The following is a 21113-nucleotide window of genomic DNA, read 5'->3' on the forward strand; positions in this document are numbered from 1 at the left end:
CTCGTATGTTCCTTCTAGGCTTTGTGTGGGGTAGCTTTATATTTTTGCTTTTTAAAGCTCCAGTTTCAGCCACAATTTTAAAAATAATTATTTAAAGACAAATATGAAACAGCAATAAAAATTTTGTTTTTAAATATATGTTATTTTTATTAACAGCTTTTTTTTATCACAAAAACAGTCAAAAAAATCATTCCAAACAAAACTTTAATTTGCACAGATACCTAAAACGGAACATGCACATTGAATTTTCCAACTCCTGGGAGCTACAGACCCTTCACAGTCACGCTGCTTATCATTGATTTTACTCATGGAAAACTTTTTAAAAGCACTAATGAACTGATAGCATTACGCTGCAATTTCTGCATCGGGGCAGACAAACTAAAAGATTAAAAAAGTTTTGGTGTGTCCAACGAGTCACATCACACAATCACAAACGATAGAATTTTCCTTAGACTACAATGAGATTAGTTATAGATTAAATAAGAAGGAACAGAAGCAAAAAAATATGGTTCAAGAAATGACATTAGAAATTATTAATCAAAAGAGGAAAATATTATGTTACATGTTGGCCATCAAAATTACCAGGAGAGGCAAACAACTGCACTCTTCACAATAAAAAAAAATGCACTCTTCACAATGTCAAATTGGCAGAAATATAATCTAGCAGGAGAACATGTAGCATGGACATCTCATTATTCAAGTAGAGAAATGGAATATATGAGAAAACTCACATCTCAAATCATTGGATGTCAATTCCATTTCATCTTAAAAGAAAGAACGTGACAGTTCAGAAAAACAGAAAAGCTGAAAGTGCTGGTTGCAAAGTGAAACCTTAAAAAAACAATTGATCTCTTCCATATTCTCGGAAGATGACTGGAACACTGGTTGGAGGAATCTGCAAAACAATAAAATAAAATAAAAAATCATTAGACAAAGGGAGTACAAAGTCAAACACAAATATTTGGAATACCGCTAACAATAATTATGCACAGTAAGAAATTACAAAGATGCAAGTGCAATTCTTGACAAGCACGAGCAGCATAATTTAAAAAGCAGTAATAATAACAACAACAACATCAAGCCTTTATCCTACTACGTAGGGTCGGCTACATGAATCCTTTTTCTCCTTTGTGTCCTGTTAAAGTCAAATTCTCATATAAATCTAATAAAGAAATATCATTTCTAATATTTTCTAATCAAATCTTTTTATATCTACCTCTACCTTTCTTAACATAAGCCAAATCTAATACATCTACTTCCCTAACTGGGTCATCGGAAGGCCGCCGTTTTATGTGGCCAAACCATCTAAGGAGACTCTCTCTAATCTTATCTTCCACTGGAGCTATTCCAACCTTTTCAAGTATATGCTCATTTCATATCTTATCTCCAAGAGTAAAGCCACTCATCCACCTGAGCATCCTCATCTCTGCAACGCATAACTTAATATTATGCTTCTCTTTTAATTGCCAACATTATATACCATAAAGCATTACAGCTCTCACCACCATCTTATAGACTTTTGCCTTAAGTTTGAGGGGCATTTTTCTATCACACAACAAGCCTGGTGCTTTCCTCCACTTCAACCATCCAACTTGAATTCTACTAATAATATCCCCATCTATTTCACCATTACACGGAACAATAGACCCAAGATATCTAAAACATGTACTCTTATTAATGACTTGATAGCCCAAAGTCACAATCCCCCCACTAGATCTATTACTACAAAAATTACACTCCATATATTCAGTTTATCTTCAACTCCCTCTCTAGTCTTATTAACAAGAAGGATATCATCAGTAAAAAGCATAAACCAAGGTACAACCTCTTACAAATATCTAGTGAGAACATTCCTGACCAAAGCAAAAAAAATATGGGCTTAAGGCTAATCTTTGATGTAATCCAACTGAAATAGGAAAATAATTGGTCAAACCACCTTGTGTTTGAACACAAGTAATAATTACTGCATACATATCCTCATATAATTTCACCTAGAAATCATCAGATCAGATTCTGCATGTTAATTAGGTTGTTAAATGCAATGAATTTACTTCTCATAGCACAGCAAGAAAGCATATGAGTTAAGAAAAAAAAGTCCAACTTCTCATTTCATACATTCAAAACAATATCACGAAAATTAGTCTCCGGTTGAATCGTACTCACCATTCCATGTTCGGTCACTATCATTGACACATAGTCGGAAGGAGTTGCATCGTAACTGTCAATCAACAGATAAAAATAAGTGATCTAAGATAAATCTAATGAACCAAAATGGTAGTTTATCAATCAATGAGCTGTTAGCAAATTACAAGAGATTCAAAAGCTGAAGATTCTCATGATCAGACCAATTTTCCAGATCATTCAAACCATCTCTCCCGTGAACCTTCGAGATTACATCTGGATCACCTGTGTATTAAAGAAAATAAAAGATATATCACTGAAAGAAATTAACTGAACAAGATAAAACCCAATGTGAAAATAATTGTACACATACCAAGTTCATTAGAGCAAATTGAATCAAGTAGCACCCTTTCATTAAATTTATAAGCCTCACAACATATTAGAACAGGAACTCGGAAAGTATGAGAAACCATTGCAACACAAGCTGTCCCAACCCTTGAATAAATCGTTCCATTAGATAGAATTGAAGAAGCCCCAAGGAAAACACGTGTGACTTCATGCATGATATATGAAATTGCATTTAGGTGTGTGTATGTACAGCTGAGGCCCTTCATAACCAACTTTCGAAGTAAAGCTTTCCCTTCAAGTTTAGGGCGAGAGTCAACTACAACAATTCGAAACTGTTTTCCTAGCTCATGTGCTTGCAGTAATATCATTTCCACAACAGTTGAATGCCCATAAATGAGTAGTACATCACCATCTCTAATTTTTGTAACAGCATGGTGAACAATAACTTTGTCAGCAACTATTATTTTCTCATTTATGAAACGGTCAATATCTGATAGGAGATTAGATTTTGCTTCTGATTCTGATATGTTATGATCTAATTTTGCAATTCTATTCTTCAAAAACCTGATAGCATTTCCCATGCTGATAGAAAGTGGCCTGCACGCAATTAAGAATGATACATAACTACTAATTTTTGACGTCAAATCTCGAGCAGGAGTTTTTTCTGGCGGTGTAGAGTAGTCCATAACAGCCTCCTGAAACGCAAGAAGCATTTCCTTGCACCGAGCATTTCCACCAGAGGTAGACCCTGTTAAATATTGCAAACCTACCTGACAAGGTTGACAAGTTAAATCGTATGGTGTAACAGAAAGCAATGTTGTGCTGGCAGGCACAGCATTTTCATAAAAAATTTTATGAGACAGGAAGTTCAATATTAATAACAATTTACAGAAAATTCAACCATGGCACAACGAGGATTTCACAAGAAAGAGACAGCTGTCAACTATAAAATCTGCGCAGGTCACAGTTTGATGAAATCTAGCATAACTCAATGCCGTTAGAAAAATCTAGCCTGTAAAACCATAGAGCCAATTTGAATCAACTCTGCTACAAAACAGTACTGCTTAAGAAACTCAAAGGCATGCAATGGACAGGTGATGCTGCCACTACGCGATTGGAAGTCATGTGCAGTGCATTTGTTACGATTATGTGTTTCATTAGGTCACTTCATGCTAATTATGTTATAGAGCCAACCTTGTTTTGATCTTTTATTTTATTTTTATTTTTTTTACAGCGGTTGAGCTATAACAGAAAATAGTTTTGAATATCCAACCTAATTTCATTGTGGATTGTGCATATAAGTCACTTCATTAAACTTTGATGACAGCTTAGTAATTTTATATCATAACATCATATACAGAATTGATTATCAAGGACTCAACATATTTAGATGACATCTTTCTGTATACAAATTTAAAAACAACAAAATAAAAATTAGCACCAAATGATAATATCCCTATTAAGGGCTTGAGGAAGAAGTTATCTTCACATGTAGACTAATAAACCTTCTGATAGGAAACACTTGTAGTTTTCAAGTATTTCCTATCAATATTTGGAAAACAGCGGGAAAATAGCAGAAATTCTGCTGTCTACAGCCGAAAACAGCAGAAAAACAGAGGGATTTGAGTGGAAATCTGAAATAAAACCAAGCAAAACACTTGTATTTCACTAATAGATGAATAAAAACAGCAAGATACACTTGATCCTCAATTCGAGAGGAGGATCGATCTCTCCCAAATCTCTAGACGCCGCTAGAGCCCAAAGAAAACCTAACTAAATCTAAGAGCTCAAATTTCTGCCAAATTCAAGATGCCCAAACCCTAAGAAAAACAACTATTTAATGCATACAAATCAAAAGGAAATCCCTAAACAGTCCCTACATTCAAATTCCCCTCTTAATTTCCCCAAAAAAGCTTCCCATTCGGCTCCCGCAAGGCAAGCGGTGCGCGCGGCCTCCACCCAAGCGGAAAAACTAGCTGTTTTGCGTGTTTCTCGTCTGAGCCGGTCCCGTGTGGACCGGCTGGACCGGTCTAACACCTTCATTTTGTATATTCTTACAGATATTTGAAGACTTGAAGCCTAAAACAAATTTTAGGTGCTGGAAAACTAAGCACCTTTGATTGACATGAAAAACATGTAGAAGACCTTCTGGACTTGATGCCGGAACTAAAGAACTACAATGGATAATGACAAGCTAAATGATTTAGCATAAAGGAGGGTTGTCTTTGGATGTAATGAAAGCAACGGAAATAAAAATATAGCCATTTTGTGGTTCAAATATTATTACAGCCACTAAATAGAGACTTAAACGCTTGAGTGCCTTATTCATTTTATTTCCTTTACTTTCCTCTTGTAAGATATATAGAAACCCTAACAAACCCTGAATAATAAGAGTATAACGATAAGGAAAATGCTTTAGGAATGAGGAAGATTGTCTTTGCACTGAAGGAAAGTTAAGGAACCAAATTTCAGGCATTTGCAGATCAACTATGGTTACGCCATTGATTGGATGCATTGAGCTCCTTAGTCCTAGTTCATTTCATGTCCTACACTTTCCCCTCATTTAAAAAAGGCTCCCGAGAGTTAGGATTAAAATAAAAAATAAAAAATAACAAAAACCAAATCTTGAAATAATTGACTACTAAATTAATTGACAGGATCAAGTAACTTGGATAATCAGATGGAATTAGTGCAAGCATTATCAAAAGTACGTAACTTTTCTAAATTAAGCCCAATATTTTCTAAAGTTGCTGCGATAATACTACATGCCAATCATATGCTAAACACAACCAAATGTATAAATTCATTTCTATAAAAATAATATTGAGAAATCTGCAAACAAGTAAGTGCATCTCTTGTGCATTTTTTGGTATCAACATAAAGCAATCAGCATCTGTTCTCTCCTGGACTGGAATTTTGAGTAAGACATGTAGCAAACTACAAGTGCCATAAATGCAAAATAATATGAACAAAATTAAACAAGGCAAGCACAATCACCACCAACAACAATAAGCCTTTATCCCACCACGTAGGGTCGGCTACATGAATCATTTTTCTCCATTGTGTATTGTTCAGAGTCAAACTCTCATTTAAAACAAATAAAGAAAGCTCATTTCTAATAATTTCTAACAAAGTCTTTTTAGGTCTACCTCAATCTTTCTTAAAATATATCAAATCTAATACACCCACTCTCCTAATTTACTTTAAACTCATCCAAAAAAAATCATTCACGTGAATTTTCTATCACTCATCCAAGCAACTCCAATGTATTCCATTTACGCTACATTCCTTTTTTAACAAACCAAACAACCCCTAAATCAATAAATATCATATGTAGATCCTCCTTATTCTCTTTATACTTCTTCACAAAACCTCTGAATAAATGTACAACTACCATAGTAGACCTACCCGGCATGAATCCAAATTGATTTTAAGAAACATTAGTATCACGTCATAACCTATGCTCAACAACTCTCTCCCATAGTTTTAATGTATGACATTCCCCTATAATTCACACACTCTTGTGCATCACCTTTATTTTTTAAAAATAGAAATCAACACACTCCTTCATTCATCTAACTTCTTTTTAGTCTTCAAAAAAATATTACCAAGTTTCATAAGCAAAAAAAAAAAATCATTCATCTCTTAATCATTTCCACACCTCTATTAGAATGTCATCAGATCCAATAGATTTTCCTCATTTCATTTTCTTTAAAGCCTCTTTATTTTGATTTTACTAATATGACGATAAAATTAAAGATCTCTATTTTCATTTAGGGTACTAAGGTCATTAAAATCAATCATATTCTCATAATCTTCATTGAAATGCTAATCGAAAATATCTCATCCACCGTTGTTGAATATCATCTTCTGATAAAAGCTTTTTTTTGTATTCATCTTTAATGCACTGCACTTGAACAAAATCCTTCTTTTATCTCTTTGTTTGGCTAACTTATGCATACATTTTTCGCCTTACTTAGTATATAATCTATTATATAAATCATTAAAAGCTAAATTATTTGCATCGCATATTACTTTCATAAACTCCTTATGGTCCCCTTTATATCTTTCCTAATTTTTTTGAGTTTTTACATCTAAACCAATTTTTATAACAAAGCTTCTTATTTTTTTTTCTACATAACATTAGCTTCCTCATGCAGTCAAAATCTTAAGATCTTGAATCTTACAAATAAAAATATTTTTGTTTGCATTTTTTAAATGTCCTCATCTAATCCTCTAATAATATATTACTTTATTTCTCATATTCTGTCTCCTTCATCTTAAAGTCTAAAATAAAAAAGCAATGTTTGGTACATAAACTTTTACTCGGAATAACCTTGCAATCTTTACAATCTAAACGATCTATGTTTCTTATAAGAAAATAAACAATCTAAATTTTATTAAATTCATTCTTATAAGTTATAAGTGATGAAATGATCCTCTCTTTTCTTAAATAAAGTATTAGTAACTGCAAAATCATAAGCTAAAGCAAAATTTAATATGCTCCTACCACCTTCATTAGTCAATTCAAACCCATAGTCACTAAAAATGCATTTAAAATCTTCTACCACTCTACCAACATGTCTATTTAAATATCCTTAAATAAAACTTTTTTTCAAGAAGTATCTTTTGTATTAACTTTTCTAAACCATTCTAAAATTTTAATTTTAAACACATATACAAATCTATTTGAGAAGCATTAAGTACTTGCAATATTAATAATCTTAACATCAATAGCAATCTTTAAAGCTATAATTCTATCTCCAATTTTATTAATTTCTACAACATTATTTTTCAAACTCTTATCTATAATCACACAAATATCATTTCTAATATGACTTCTACCTGAATACCATAGTTTAAATCCTAAACTATTAATCTCCTTAGCCTTCTTTCAACCCATTTAGTTTCTTGAATGTATAGAAGATTTATCTTCCTATAAATCATAATATATATGGGGTTTTACATACATACCACTTTATTTTATGCTATTTACATATCTAAGACCTAAAACATTAATATTACGTGACTGTCACCCATCGAACAAATTTGGGTGCATGGAATGAAATATTAAAGTTTATAAGATTGTATGAATGATATAAATGAATTATAGGAGTGATATATTTGATGTTAAAGTTGTATATGGGTGGTAGGCATGTAATATTAATATTTTGGGTGTTAGATATGTAAATATCATAAAACAAAGTGGTATGTATGTAAATTTCCCTAATATATATTAATTTAATTAATTTTGTTGTAAGAGAACTTGTATTCTATATTTTTATCTAAATTCTAGTTTTATAGACTAGCTTCTTTGCCCACATCTAAGTGCCAATGCAACGGCACTTGCACACTTCTCGTAGTATTCAAGTCATACAACGTGTTGCTACCAAGGAACGCCCTAGCATTAACACAATATATTAAATGATTCATATCATGTTTATTTAATAAGTTTTACATTGGTTGTCGACTACTTGATGCAACTCTCCACTTTTCTTGGTCACATAAATCAAGAAAATTATTTTGAAAACCATTTAACACAATTAGTTTTGTTAAAATGTGACAATTCATGCCAACCAATCAATGAAAATTTCAAAAGCTACAAAAACAGGTGGGAAGAGGGGATAAAAGATACTTTTCTTGAATTGCAAGATTCTTTTCCTAATTGACAAGATAATAACTCTTGTAAAAATCAAATAAATATATTCATAAGTATCTTAATTGTTATTTTATAAAATAAAAAAAGCTCTTGCAACTAGATAGAAAAGTGTGAAAGTCAAAAAGTGTCTTGCATGTCCTAAGCTGAATTTAGCTCACGATATCTTCAACCAATTTTTTCTCCAAACACAAAAAGTGGTATTACCTGGATAAAGGAAGGATGAATAATATTACCTTATACACCGAAGGATGTATGTGATCAAGATGAAAAAATTTTGATTCAAGATATTGTAGCTGAGGTCCATGTTCATATTGAGGCAAGTGCCGGAACAACTCAACACTATTTCTAGCTTCAAAATGACCAACAGCTGCACGTCTTTTAGCCTTTTCAACCCGACTTTTATCATCAAACTGCATGCTGGACTGAGAAACATCTTTTTTTCCATCTTTATCAGGATTACGGTCAACCCTTCTTTCAGAAGCTACAGAAGACCCATATTTCGTTTGAGAAGGTAGTATTGCACTCTTGGCTTGTTTTGCAACAGCAAGAGCTCCACCACTGGATGCAAATGTAGATTTGGCCCCTTTGCCTGCAAAAAATCAACATGTCAGCAGCATGCACAATTTGATATCCAATCAGGGATGGCAAGTTGCAAAACACAAGCTAGATCAAAGCTTAAACTGGTTTCCAAATATATATCTATAGACTTTGTTTTACAGTAAAAGGAGTTGGAATTAAAGTGTTGGAACCAGCATGGAGAGCGGTGTCCTATCACTTGTTGTATATTAACTTAACAGCAGAATCAGATGCACAAATTTAATATAGTACATAAGATTAACCTATCTTAAATAAGATCTTAAAGCTTCTTAAAACATACTACAAATAATAAAAAGCTTTTTAAACTGTGGAGTAAGTTTCTACTACATATTTTCTGAAGAGAAAAGAGTACATAGATGGACTGTGCTTTGTAGCATTAATGTTTTCTATTGTCAGAAATATACAAAAACAGGGTTATTGAATGAAGAGAAACTTCAACGCACTTGTTTATCTGTTCTCAAATAATCCAAGAGGATCAAAGAAGCTTTTAGAATATTCTAGAAGAAGCTTCTAAATCCTCCCAAAAAGGACCCGAGAACTGTACAAAAGATCTGGAGAACCTTCCACAAGTAGAAGAGAATATTCCCCAATCAAATCATTATACTAAAGGGGTCAGCCAAAGCTAGAAGACCAAGTCAAATTTCAACCTATGGATTAAGAAAAGAGAGAAATTAGTGGCAACAAATAAGGATGCATGAATTAAATTTTCACAATAATCTCTCCCTTATCCTTGCTTGGCCAGTTGCAAGAAGGGATCAAAGGAGGGCTCGCATTATGTCCCTTAATTTATGATTTTTAGGAATATAATTTGCCCTGTATTTCCACAAATAGGGGTCCATTATAAATATTTTTATGCCTCAAATAATGACATACTTTTAAATTCTAACAACCTAGCCATCTCTTCTCTCTCTCTCTTTCTCTCCCCCCTCTTTCCAAGTGCTTGATAGGTGTCATTTCAGTAGCATTTTACCATGCTAAATATTTGTAATTTCCATTTTATTATTGCTTAGTATTAAGAAATGTATTACACTAACTTACATTTATTTGTTGATGCAGGTAAAGACTCATTCATGTAAATATCATGTGCATAATGGGAAGAAAGCGATAATTTGATAACCATTGTAGCAAAAGAAGCAAGTTGAGTAGGTCTTGGTATGTCCTGGAGCCTAGGCCCTTGTCTTGGCTGCCTAGGCCTCACTTCAGGAGCTTAGCACCAATTCTGGGCGCACAAGCACCAGACATGGCCCCCAGACACCCAATTCTAGCACTTAAGTACCCGAAATAGCAAATTTTGGAGTTCTGATAGAGAGTTGGGGGCCCAAGCATTAAACAGACAGTTTGGCCATCCTTGGGAGTTTTGGAGATAGCTTTGGAAGCAGTTATTGAGGCAACTAGGTTAAGGAGACCAAGCAACGTGAAGCAAGAGCTTGCCAAATTGAGTACTTTCTTTCTCTTCCTATAATGTTTTTGTATGCCATCCTCTATTTTTTTATTTTATTTCAATCAAGTATGAACTAAAATCCCTTTTTAGGGATTAGGTGTACTCTGTTGTACTTTTATTGATTAATGTTGAATGCAATCATTTGAGATTTCATACCTTTATGTTGCTATATATTCATCCTATGTTGATGTAGACAAAAGGGGGGTCAACACTAGTCCAAAATAAATCATATCTTGGCTTCCCTTGAGTCTAGTAGTTTTTCATATTTGAGCTAAACTTTTAGTTCATTTATGAGCTGAACTTTAATTCATTTATTGAACTAAGGGTTAGCTCATTATGAGCTAACATTTTAGTTCATTTATTATCTTTTAATTAATATAGTTTTATGCTTTTTATGTTTGTTTAATGTTTGTCTCTTGGAATTCCAAACCGGCCTTTGGAATTCCAAGAATTTGCTTTTCCCATGAGGTGACTCCTTGGTTTATATCTTTTGCCCGCATCATATGTTAAAAGACTTATGATTATCCGGTCATCAATTAGAAGATTAGGGAAACCATTCAACATCGAAAGGTGAAACACAAACTCATCGTATGTGAAATATTACAACGGATCATATAATAAAGATATCTACGCTCAACTTATATAATCTAATAAATCACCTGTGTCATACAATTGAAATCAAATTTGCATCAAATCCATCATCGAGATGATAGGAAAGTTGAGGAAAGAGATTAATGACCTTAGATTTGATTATAACAAAATTACGTTTAGCTCTTAATTGTATTGCAATCGAATTAATAAAATAAACCTTGGTAAATCTTATCCATATACTAAGTCTTCCTAATTTACAACCCGACAAGTTTTTTTATTTTGTTTTATTATATAGCAATTTTTGTTCTTTGCACAAATCACCACTGACCACTCTATCTTGGTTCTTCAAATAAGTCAAAAACAACTCAATTTAAGTAATTGGCATAGACAATTTCTGGGAGATGATACTCAATATTCATCACTTTATTATTTAAGTAGTCTTGCATTATTGCATGAGCATTCAAATTGTAATGCATCTTTGGCGTCGTTGTTGGGGACTGTGATCGTCAATATTAATACTGAGTTAAAATCCTACTTCGAACTATGTAATTTTTTGTTTTCATTATATTTTATTTCTTTTTGTTGTCTAGTGCATTCACCATTTTTGTGGCAAATTACCACAGCGAGAGAAGACAAGCCATGAGTCCTATACCACTCACTATGACAAATTTTGAGGCAAATGTTATAGGCCTAGTTATGGGATCCTAGGCCTTGTCAACCATACAGGATATACCATAGGCTATGATGCACCGACACTTCTCCTCATAGAGATATGCAGTATCCGATATGTATTGGACACGACACGAGATTGACACATCTCTGACACGTGTGGAGCATACCAATGAAGTTTCCGATTAAAAAATATTAAAAATAAATTAGACACGCATGTCCAATACACGTGTCTTAAATATTTTATGTATTTTTTTAATGTAATTTCTTAAAAACTAATTTTCTTATTTTCTCTCCATAACCCTAAATCAATTGTCCATGCCCAATATTTCATTCCCAGAACATTCCCATTTTCATTTTGCTCTAGCGGGTGACGACTAAGGTTTCACAATAATGGATGATGTCATCTATCCGATGTCGTAACAACAATGTTTTAAAATTTATCTCAACATTGAAGCCTGGTGTTGTCTTGACATTGATGCTTAATGCCAACAATTTTTACTCCCACAATCACGCCCCCACGACATCTTGACATCTCATTTTTGTCCAAAGTCATGTCAACATCGACGATAGACGCTATCTCAACATTGAGGGCTGACACTGATACGACATCGACGCCTGACTATTGATGGCATTATCTTCTCCCCTCTTGAAGTCAGACATGACATCCACGCCCGACTCTCAACATTTTGATATTAATCATTTTCAGCACAGATCCTAGTTAAATTATGTATTATTTATCAATTATTTTTAATATTATGCTTATTCAATTTCTACACTATTTTTCTAGAAATAAAAATTAAAATAGTACGTCCAACCCGTGTTTGTATCCTATTTTTCAAGAAATGACATGTTTGTATCGTGTTGTGTCTGTATCTGTGCATCATAGACCCGAGCCATTGTCAAGCCAAAGGTTGAGGCAAAAAAATTTCTAAAGGAAGCCAGCAACATAGCAGATAATTCATAATGCATGATATAGAAACCTAGTTACGAAAGACCCCACCTGTCACATTACAAATTTACCCCACCTATCACATTACAAATTTCCTAGAGATTTGTGACACTTTCAAAAATAATGAGGTCTACAATGAAGTAATCAAACAGATTGTTCTCATTCTCATGGAGGGATCAAGCAAAGAGTTGGTTCAACTCGCTACCTAGCGATTCGATCACTAACTAGGATGATCTAACCCAAAAATCCTTATCAAAATACTTCCCACCAACGAAGGCAACAAGAATGCATATCGAGATATCCAATTTTATATAGATGCACGAAAAGACACTATAATACAATATTTGGGAAAGATATAAAGACTTGTTGAGGAGGTTTATTTCCAAACGGGACATGAACTACTAGAATGCTAGTCCACACCGCATTTGATGGAACTTTTATGAGTAAGACATAGGTGATAGGTTATAATTGTTGGATAAAAAGAACATGAATAATTATAAGTAGTCAGTGTGGGCTCCAAAAAATTCGCGTCCTGGCCTCCCCTCGTTGCTTTCGGGGAAGTTTTAACAAATTAAGTTATGGGGCAAATTTTCAGAAGGCGGATTGGGTTTGTAAATAAGTCACTACCTAGAAATTTCACCGTCAATTTGCGAGGACTTTATGATATGAGTTCTGGTTTCCTATAGGTGCAAGCCCCTATAGTTAATTATCCCTCCCGGTAACGAGAGAGAACTTTTGATTAAGGTTAGTCGTCAAATGAATGCACTATACCCGTAGATATGTGATATCTGGCATATAGTAGCAGGATTGGTTTGGGTATTTGAAAGTCTGATATTTAAAATTTAAATCACCATCTTGCGCTTAAAGTGGGTGGCAGGGGTGAATATGAGCCCGATCAAGATCCCATGGTTCCGTCGTCCCGGGCCATCGTGATCCTTGGTATACTTAGTCAAAGGAGGTAGTTGACCCAACCTAACAGAAGAATCCTTGTCAGCACCATTAGTTGCATCATCCAAGGGTACCTTGTAAAACTGGGGTGGGTATTTGTCTAAGGGGACAAATTTGAATCCACCTTAACTAACAGAGGATTTTGTGCACTATCGATCATATCATATTGATTTATATCACAAAAATTTAGTGTCATTGGGGAGCATATAGGCTCTGACCATGAGCGAAATTTAGTGGTGTCATTTGGCGGAAAATAGCCCGGTTCAGAGAGCCCCGATCATAACAGTTTACCAGCTGTGTCATTTGACAGCAAAACCACCGGTTAAAGAGCATATGTCACGTCCTTGCTAACAATGGACTGTTTGAGAATTAATACTAGTGATATTCTCGACCATATATTAGCTCTTTGTGAGCAAAAATGTATTTTCAAATTTTTCCACCTCGAAAAACTATTGCAGAAGATAGATGGATTTTGTTTTCAGTGTTTGGTAGTTAATTTTGATTTTAAATATTTGAATTTTTTATATTTTTGGATTTTAGATTTGATGGGCATTTGAGAATTCGGAAGGCATTTTTCTTTGAGATTTGTGTGGATCCCTTCGTTTGAGATTTTCTGTCAACGCGGCCATCATTGGGATATTTATGAGCAATTGCATTTTATTGATTAAAACTTGTTGACTCTGCCAATCTGTCGATGGAGGATCGAGTTCACTGTCAGTGTTATATTTTTTGTCAGTGAATTCTCCTGGTTATTGGTCTTGAAGGCCTAATATAAACTTGTAAAACAAATATCTCGACCGACGCCATAACCGTATATTTGTTTGATAGTTTGAGCCATGTCGACTCCTATCCACTCGCATAAAAGGATCGGGCTCAAACTTGAGTTCATTTATTGACTCGCGTAGCATCCTCAGATGTCATGTGTGTACCTACAACATGCTCATTGGGGCCCATGCGGGTATTTGGGGGTATTTTTGTAATCATCTATCGAACCTTGTTGATTCTGTCTAGATGTAGATAGAGGATTGGGTTCATTGCCGGCTTTGTAGGTTTATTTAATGGATTTTTCTTATTATAGACCTTGAAGATCTAATATGAACGTATGAAAATAAATATCTCAGTCGACATCGTGACCCTATATTTGTTTGATAGTTCGAGCTGTGTCGACTTCTATCTACATACATAAGAGGATCGAGCTCAAATTTGAGTTTATTGTCTAACCTGCGTAGCATCCCTAAAGGTCACGTGTGTACCCATAACACACTCGTCGGGGCCCATGCGAGTGTATATTCCTACATATGTATGGGTTAATGTGTGCATGTGCCCTGTTGTGTATGTGTATACATATTATAGTGCACGTGTTCGGGCATTTTTGGGATATTTTATGGGTCTTCTACGGCAGCTCGTAGAAGCTCATGTTTGTTGTAGCCCTTGGCATTTTGCTTGCGGATAATATATCGTGCGTATAATGAATCTTCCACAGTCACTTGTGGGTGTTTGCAACAAATAATCCTTAAATTCTGCCCATAAATAGATCGGATATCAAGCCTTTCTCCATTAAAACCAAGCTAATGCTTTTCCCTTTAAACATAGGCTCACTGCCATGAGTTTTTCCCCTTCCATCAGCCAGCTGATAGCAAAGTAACGCTCCACCCGGTACATCCAACCCTGAGCATCTTCCCCTTCAAAGACCGACATCTTTAGTAACCTCGATCTCGCATCCATGCCCCAATAGTTTCTTCCTCCATTAGTTCCTCCCGTATAGTTGTACTGTGATTCTCCTCTTTCCTCCCTCAGCTGATTTGGACCCCATGGTTCGGCCCAACCATTTCTTCCTCCGATCCACCTTCCCTCTTGCCTAGGTGGTCTTCAGAAAGCTTCGACCTCCCCTCTTATTGATGCCCCATCTCTGAGATATCTTGATGCGCCTTCCATCAACCCCTTTGGGATGATTCTTGAGAGAAAACCATCTCCACTTCATCATCGTTCTCCTGGAGTATCTTTCCCTTCAGATCAGCCCTAGAAATAGTTGGAGAAGTCTGTGACTGCATCCCGATTAATTTTTTCATCATGCCTTCCATGTTCTCAAATCGGTTCTCCATGGATGACAACCTTCCTTTCACCGTTGTAAACTTCCCTTTTATTCTAGAATACTTCTCCTTCATCTCGTCTTAAATTGTTCCATCTCCCCTTTCAACGTCTCAATCTTCTTTGCCGCCATTCACAAATCTAGGTTCCAAATCGCAAAAAAAGGCGACTCTGGTCTTCAAATAGCAAAAATCAGCAAGATGAAGATAAAATACACAGCAAAAATCAACAAGGAGAGCTGAAATTTCAGCCCATAACATTGCTCTAATACCAATTTGATACGCCTTGGAGTCAAACTCAGCAAGCAATAGCAGGAAATCCACTTAAAAATAGCAAAAACAGTATATTTAGAAGAAACGATTGGATGATTTTGATTAATAACTCAACAAGAAACAAAAGATACAAGCGATCTACAATTTGAGAGGTAGATGGGCTCTCCCAAACAACCTAGACACCGCTAGGAAGCCCTTAAAAAAACTACAACAAACTCAAACCATGCATAAAGAAAAATAACCCTGAACCCCTCCTTAAATAAGCTCTTAAATTTCCTCCAAAATAGATTTCTTTCCTTATTACGTTCCCCCTTTAATTTGAATTCAATTAGGAAATATTTCCCTCTTTGATTTGGAATCAGTTAGAAAATCTTTCCCTCTTTAATTTAGATTCAATTAGAAAATCTTTCCCTTATTAATCTGAATTCAATTAGAAATTTTTCCCAACTAATACTTCTTACAATTACTTTCCTAACATAATGAATTAATTCATTATTGGGCCCCACAAGAGGGGCCAAAATTTCTCCCTTGGATACTGCTACCGTATCAAAAACTTTATCAAGTCATCACTATGATTCACATGTCCCCTCACAAGAAACAAAAACTCAATTTCATATAGACCAAACAAAAACAAAAAATTTATTTTTCACTCAATTTCTTCTCAAACCAAACAAAGAGGGTTAAAATTAATTTCAAAATACATTAACAAAAACTAGATCCTGCTCCTTTTCTTTCACTTAAGGAGAAGGGACTCCCTAACTTTTCAAGTAAAATAAAAAGATCCTGTCATGAAAAAAACAAGAATGATTTAAAACTTGTATTCTAAAAAAGGAGTTGGATATTATTCTCACAAGTGAAGGAGCCAGAGAGATATCTGGTTTCAAAAACGCAAGAAGTGAAATTTCTTAATCCGTTAGCTTTTTTACCCGTTGCCTTTGAGAAACAAAGTTCATTGACCAATTTGTTCAGGTTTAACCAAGAACGCCAGTATTTGGGCTTCCCTACCATGCATTACCATCAATTGATGGTGGTACCACCATGCATTTTTTAAAAAAAAGTAGAATAGGTATGTTCAGTAATAAAAAAAAATTTAATAAAAGGTTACCGGCATCCTTTGCTGCAGCCTTTGCAGCACGCTGAACCTCCTGAATGGCACGCCTTTCTGCTTTTGTTGTCTTCTGTTTGGATCTAGCAGCCCCAATCCCTTCATTTTGTTTTTCAATAGAAGTTCCTCCATCCTTCTCTGCGGATAGTTCCTTGATCAGAAATTCAAAAAGTTGTATTTGCTACACATTTTTATCTGCATATAAATGCTACAATGAGGAATCATAAACAAAAAAAAAATTAGAAATGAACTTTAGACAAGAACCCTTCATCTGCAATAACTAAACTAGCTTCGCAACATGCATCTGCGATAAGGCTCTCCTCATCTAATATATCAACATCAAAGAAATACATAAAGTTAAATACCTTCAAAGGAAAAGTGGAAAGGAACTGCTGCCTGAATGCCTGTGATTATGGAAAATTAGCTACATGTAAAAACTATCAATCTTACACTATGATACCCGTTTACGAATTGATCCACGCACACTACAATTGTTCTCGAGGGTTCTTTGGTTCTATGTGTTTAAAATAAATTTATTTAAGGATTATTTGAGCAAATTAAATGCAGCTTAATTTATTTAACAGTAACAGTTTGGATTGATGTAGAGTAAAACAAGTGATTTTTTTTTTTTTTTGACTTAACTAAATGTGAAATTTGAAGTCTAGTACTCAAATGACAATAAGTGTTGCAATTATCTCTAAGACCAAGCATCTAATATATTTGTGACGTTCCAATACCTATTTTGCAAGTGTAAGAAGGTAAGTAATAACCAAAAAAAAGCTTTGTTTACATAACTCAAAGAACACAACATAAATTAACCAAAGAGGATGAAACCAGCAACCCCCAGCAGCTTTATTTTATCAGCATAGACATACTTCTATTGGAATAAGATTTCATGCAAAAAAAACACCATTGAAAATAGGCATTTCATCAAAGCTAGTTGTACGCAACAACACAGCTATGAAATTATTCTGCCCACTGTTCATGATTTGAAGATACTGGCTATCAATGGCAAGGGAGAGGAGAATGGATATCATCATTGGCAAAGATTGAGAAATTTTGGACATGAAGACTTTGGTATGTGCCGACTTTAACATACTCTAACGGGTGGCATTGTGATCGACCGACCAACTCTTTAGTGACTTTTTTGCCTCTATACCAGTGGAGAAGTACATTCTGTCGGAGAAATTATGATTATTTGGAATGCAATAGTTTTTACTATACACTTCATAACATACCACAAAAAATTAAAATGCATGAATAAACGTTACTTTACCTTGCCCCAAAAACAAAAGTTCTCCAACATATATTACCACAAACCAAACCCTCCGCCCAACGTGATAAGTAACATATACTTCCAAATCAGAATACTCAAAATTCAGTTTGTTTTTCCTGATCACTAACCCCATCTCTCTTTTCTCTCTATTATCGTGCCTCTTAAAATTTCTCAACCACATTCAAAAAAATTTCAACAACTCCTCAAATCTGACATTCCATAGAAATTTCAATTTTAATTCAAACTCTTAACCCCCTTTCTAAAATACCTTCACAAATTAGAAAACCTAATAAAAAAAATTCTAATTAAACTTTCAACCACATTAAACTCAGCTGAGCACTATATGAAACAAGTTACATGTAATACTCACCTCCTCGTTTCCATTTCTACTAGAATAGTAGTGCACATGCCCACTTCCTTGTACATAATTAAGGTTCTAAATGAACTGAAACGAGTAAAGTGCAATCTTATTTAAAATACTAAATTATTTTGTCAATGCGTTCCAGCCCAACATGAACATTATAGACCCAATGTCAGATCAAAGCTAGTTATCGAGATAGATATGCTCATTAAGGAATCCAAGGAGATCAAATGAACTCGCCTCAGAGGAGCTTGACAAAAGAGCACACTCACCCCAACTAAGGAGGATCCACCTAAGAGGCACTCGCCTCAAAAGAACTCACCCGGTTGAGGTGCTTGACTCGAGCCAAGGGATCTACACCCAATCAATAGGAGGTGCTCATCCACCTAACAATAACAACTTTATCAACTCGACCAACATCTCAATCACTAGCCTCGCTCATTGAGTAACCAACCGAAGCAAATTCGTCTAAAGTATCCCAAAGCCACATCAAAAATAGCTATGTGTGGCTACCAAAGCCTTATCCACATATGTGTAGCAGTCAAATCATATATTATTTTATTGTTCATTGGGTGAAGCCTCTCATGTACCCTTCCTGGCCCTATAAATACAATGTTAAGAGGCATTTTTATTTTTTTAGGACTTCATGTCAATTAGTGTTCACAAACAAGATATAGAGCCTCAGAGCTTTTCCTCTTACTCCTCCGACTCTTTTTACTTGCTCTAAAATAGTCTAGTTAGTCTTTTGAGTAGGGTCAAAGAATTGACCATGAATAAACTATAATAACAACAAAGTTATCAATATCCTAATAAATTTATTAAAATTAGGTTTTAAATTAGGGTTTTAAAATAATGGAATCAAATAAAATTTACTACATATATTATTTCATTATGTCTAGTCTCAGCACTTTGAAGGTGTGGGATGATGTATCAACTTCCGATTACTTATTTGTGCATAATGGAACTACATAATACTCCTTTCATCGTTCAACTGGAACATGGCACTAGTATTCAGCTAGCCAATGTTGTCATCAATACTGGAAACTCTGAAGCTACCATCCAATTCAGTTATCAAATTCTTTCCATAAATAATCCCTTATGCTTCGTAAGAACCTAATTATGATTGGTTAAATGAAAATTTCCTATAACCTAAAAACGATGGCCACACATACCATTTTTTAAATTTTAAAAAAAAAAATCCTACAACCTGCATTTTAGCTTTCTAACTTTCTAAGTTTTGAAAAATCAGCAAAAATTTCTTTGAAGATTTAATAGTGCATATGCTTGGAGGATTTGGCATCATAGTTTGAGGACTCAATTTATTGATAATTTGATATGATTCTCTTTGGTTATTTCCTAACTGTTTGCCAATTAGAATGCAAGTACACAACAGGTTACCAAAAAAAGTTATTTTTAAACTCAACCGAACATGCAGCAGATTTAAACCTTTTGGCATGATAATCCAACTCTAGCAATTATCCAATCTTTATGCTTGAGAATCAAGTTATTTGGTGAGAAACATAAGGTATTATAATTATACAACACTTAAAAAATCTGAATCATCATGAAATTTATCACCAAAAGATTAAGAAAAATTGAATTCATCATTTTTTTAATGACTCATAGACAAATCTCGAACTTGATTATTACTTCAATCCAGGTAGACACCCGATCCACCTTTGTCAGTTATCTAATTTTTTCCCTAAGAAATTTTGTATATTCTGTGAAAACTTATTGAAATATTTCTTTTATGCCAAATATTTCAGAATTCCCTAGCCATATTAACTCCGCTGCCAAAATATTTAACGCAACCACGAAGATCTAACTCTCATCTAACAACATGGTTTAAAGCAAAACTACAAACTCTAAATCTCACTACAATGAATCATGAATTTCATTGCATACCAGTGACTTCCGGCAGTGCTTTAACCACAGAGGCAGTTTTCAGCGCGCTCTTGGCCGGAGCATTCGCACCGCTTTTAATAGCCATCATCACCTCCCCGCTGCTCCGAGGGAACGCAGCCGCTTCCTTGCCGGACCCTGTCCGTATGAGACAAGCAGAAGTTGCTTCTTCCTCCGAGAAATCTATATCATCGAACCGGCTGCTCGACGGCGAAAGCATCGAAGACTTGCCCTGCATGAACTCCGACGAGTTGTAGCTCCCGATCGGCATCTGGATCCCTTCCCAACAGTGAGGCGACAGAACATCGTGAGCGAATACAGAAGTCGTGGATCCAGCGGCGCGACCAAGGGAATGGAGGCCTTCCGCTGAGACTTGGCGCGGGGGCGGGATCCTGACGGAGGAGAAGGAGTTGTTGGTGATGTAGATATCGGTTAGCGGTGGGGAGGAGGACATATCCGTTGGAACGATGGCCGACGCGCCGGTGTCAGCAGGGACGGACAGAGATCTCGCCGGCGGCGGGTCGCAGGAGGTGAAAAATCCGACCTGGCGAACCTTGGGGTCAATTACGGCGCGTGGGAGCCGACGGGAGTCCATGGCGACGGGTGGAAGCAAGCTCGTGGATGGGTCAGTGGGTTTCGCTCTAAGATTCGTCCATGAAGGGTTCCACTAGAGTAAAAACTAGGGTTTGAGAGCTTGGAGAATGGTTCTTCTCGTTCTCGTAAGTCGTAACCATCAAGGAAGAATATGAGGGCTCAGTCTCTTTTCCAATTCATAATTTGAGG

The 21113-nt window shown here is 35.2% G+C and overlaps 1 protein-coding gene across 1 annotated transcript; it reads right to left on the reverse strand.

Moving 5' to 3' along the window:
* Positions 1-506: 506 nt before the first annotated feature.
* Positions 507-21113, reverse strand: LOC110103797 (probable translation initiation factor eIF-2B subunit delta). The gene is made up of 7 exons (XM_020832682.2): positions 20334-21113; positions 16792-16929; positions 8362-8717; positions 2495-3239; positions 2310-2406; positions 2164-2218; positions 507-895 (listed from the first exon to the last, which is right to left on the reverse strand). The coding sequence occupies exons 1-7, from the start codon at positions 20923-20925 to the stop codon at positions 833-835; spliced, it is 2046 nt and encodes a 681-aa protein (XP_020688341.1). The 5' UTR covers positions 20926-21113; the 3' UTR covers positions 507-832.

Source organism: Dendrobium catenatum, unplaced genomic scaffold (assembly GCF_001605985.2).
Source record: "Dendrobium catenatum unplaced genomic scaffold, ASM160598v2 fragScaff_scaffold_938, whole genome shotgun sequence".
NCBI lineage: Eukaryota > Viridiplantae > Streptophyta > Magnoliopsida > Asparagales > Orchidaceae > Dendrobium > Dendrobium catenatum.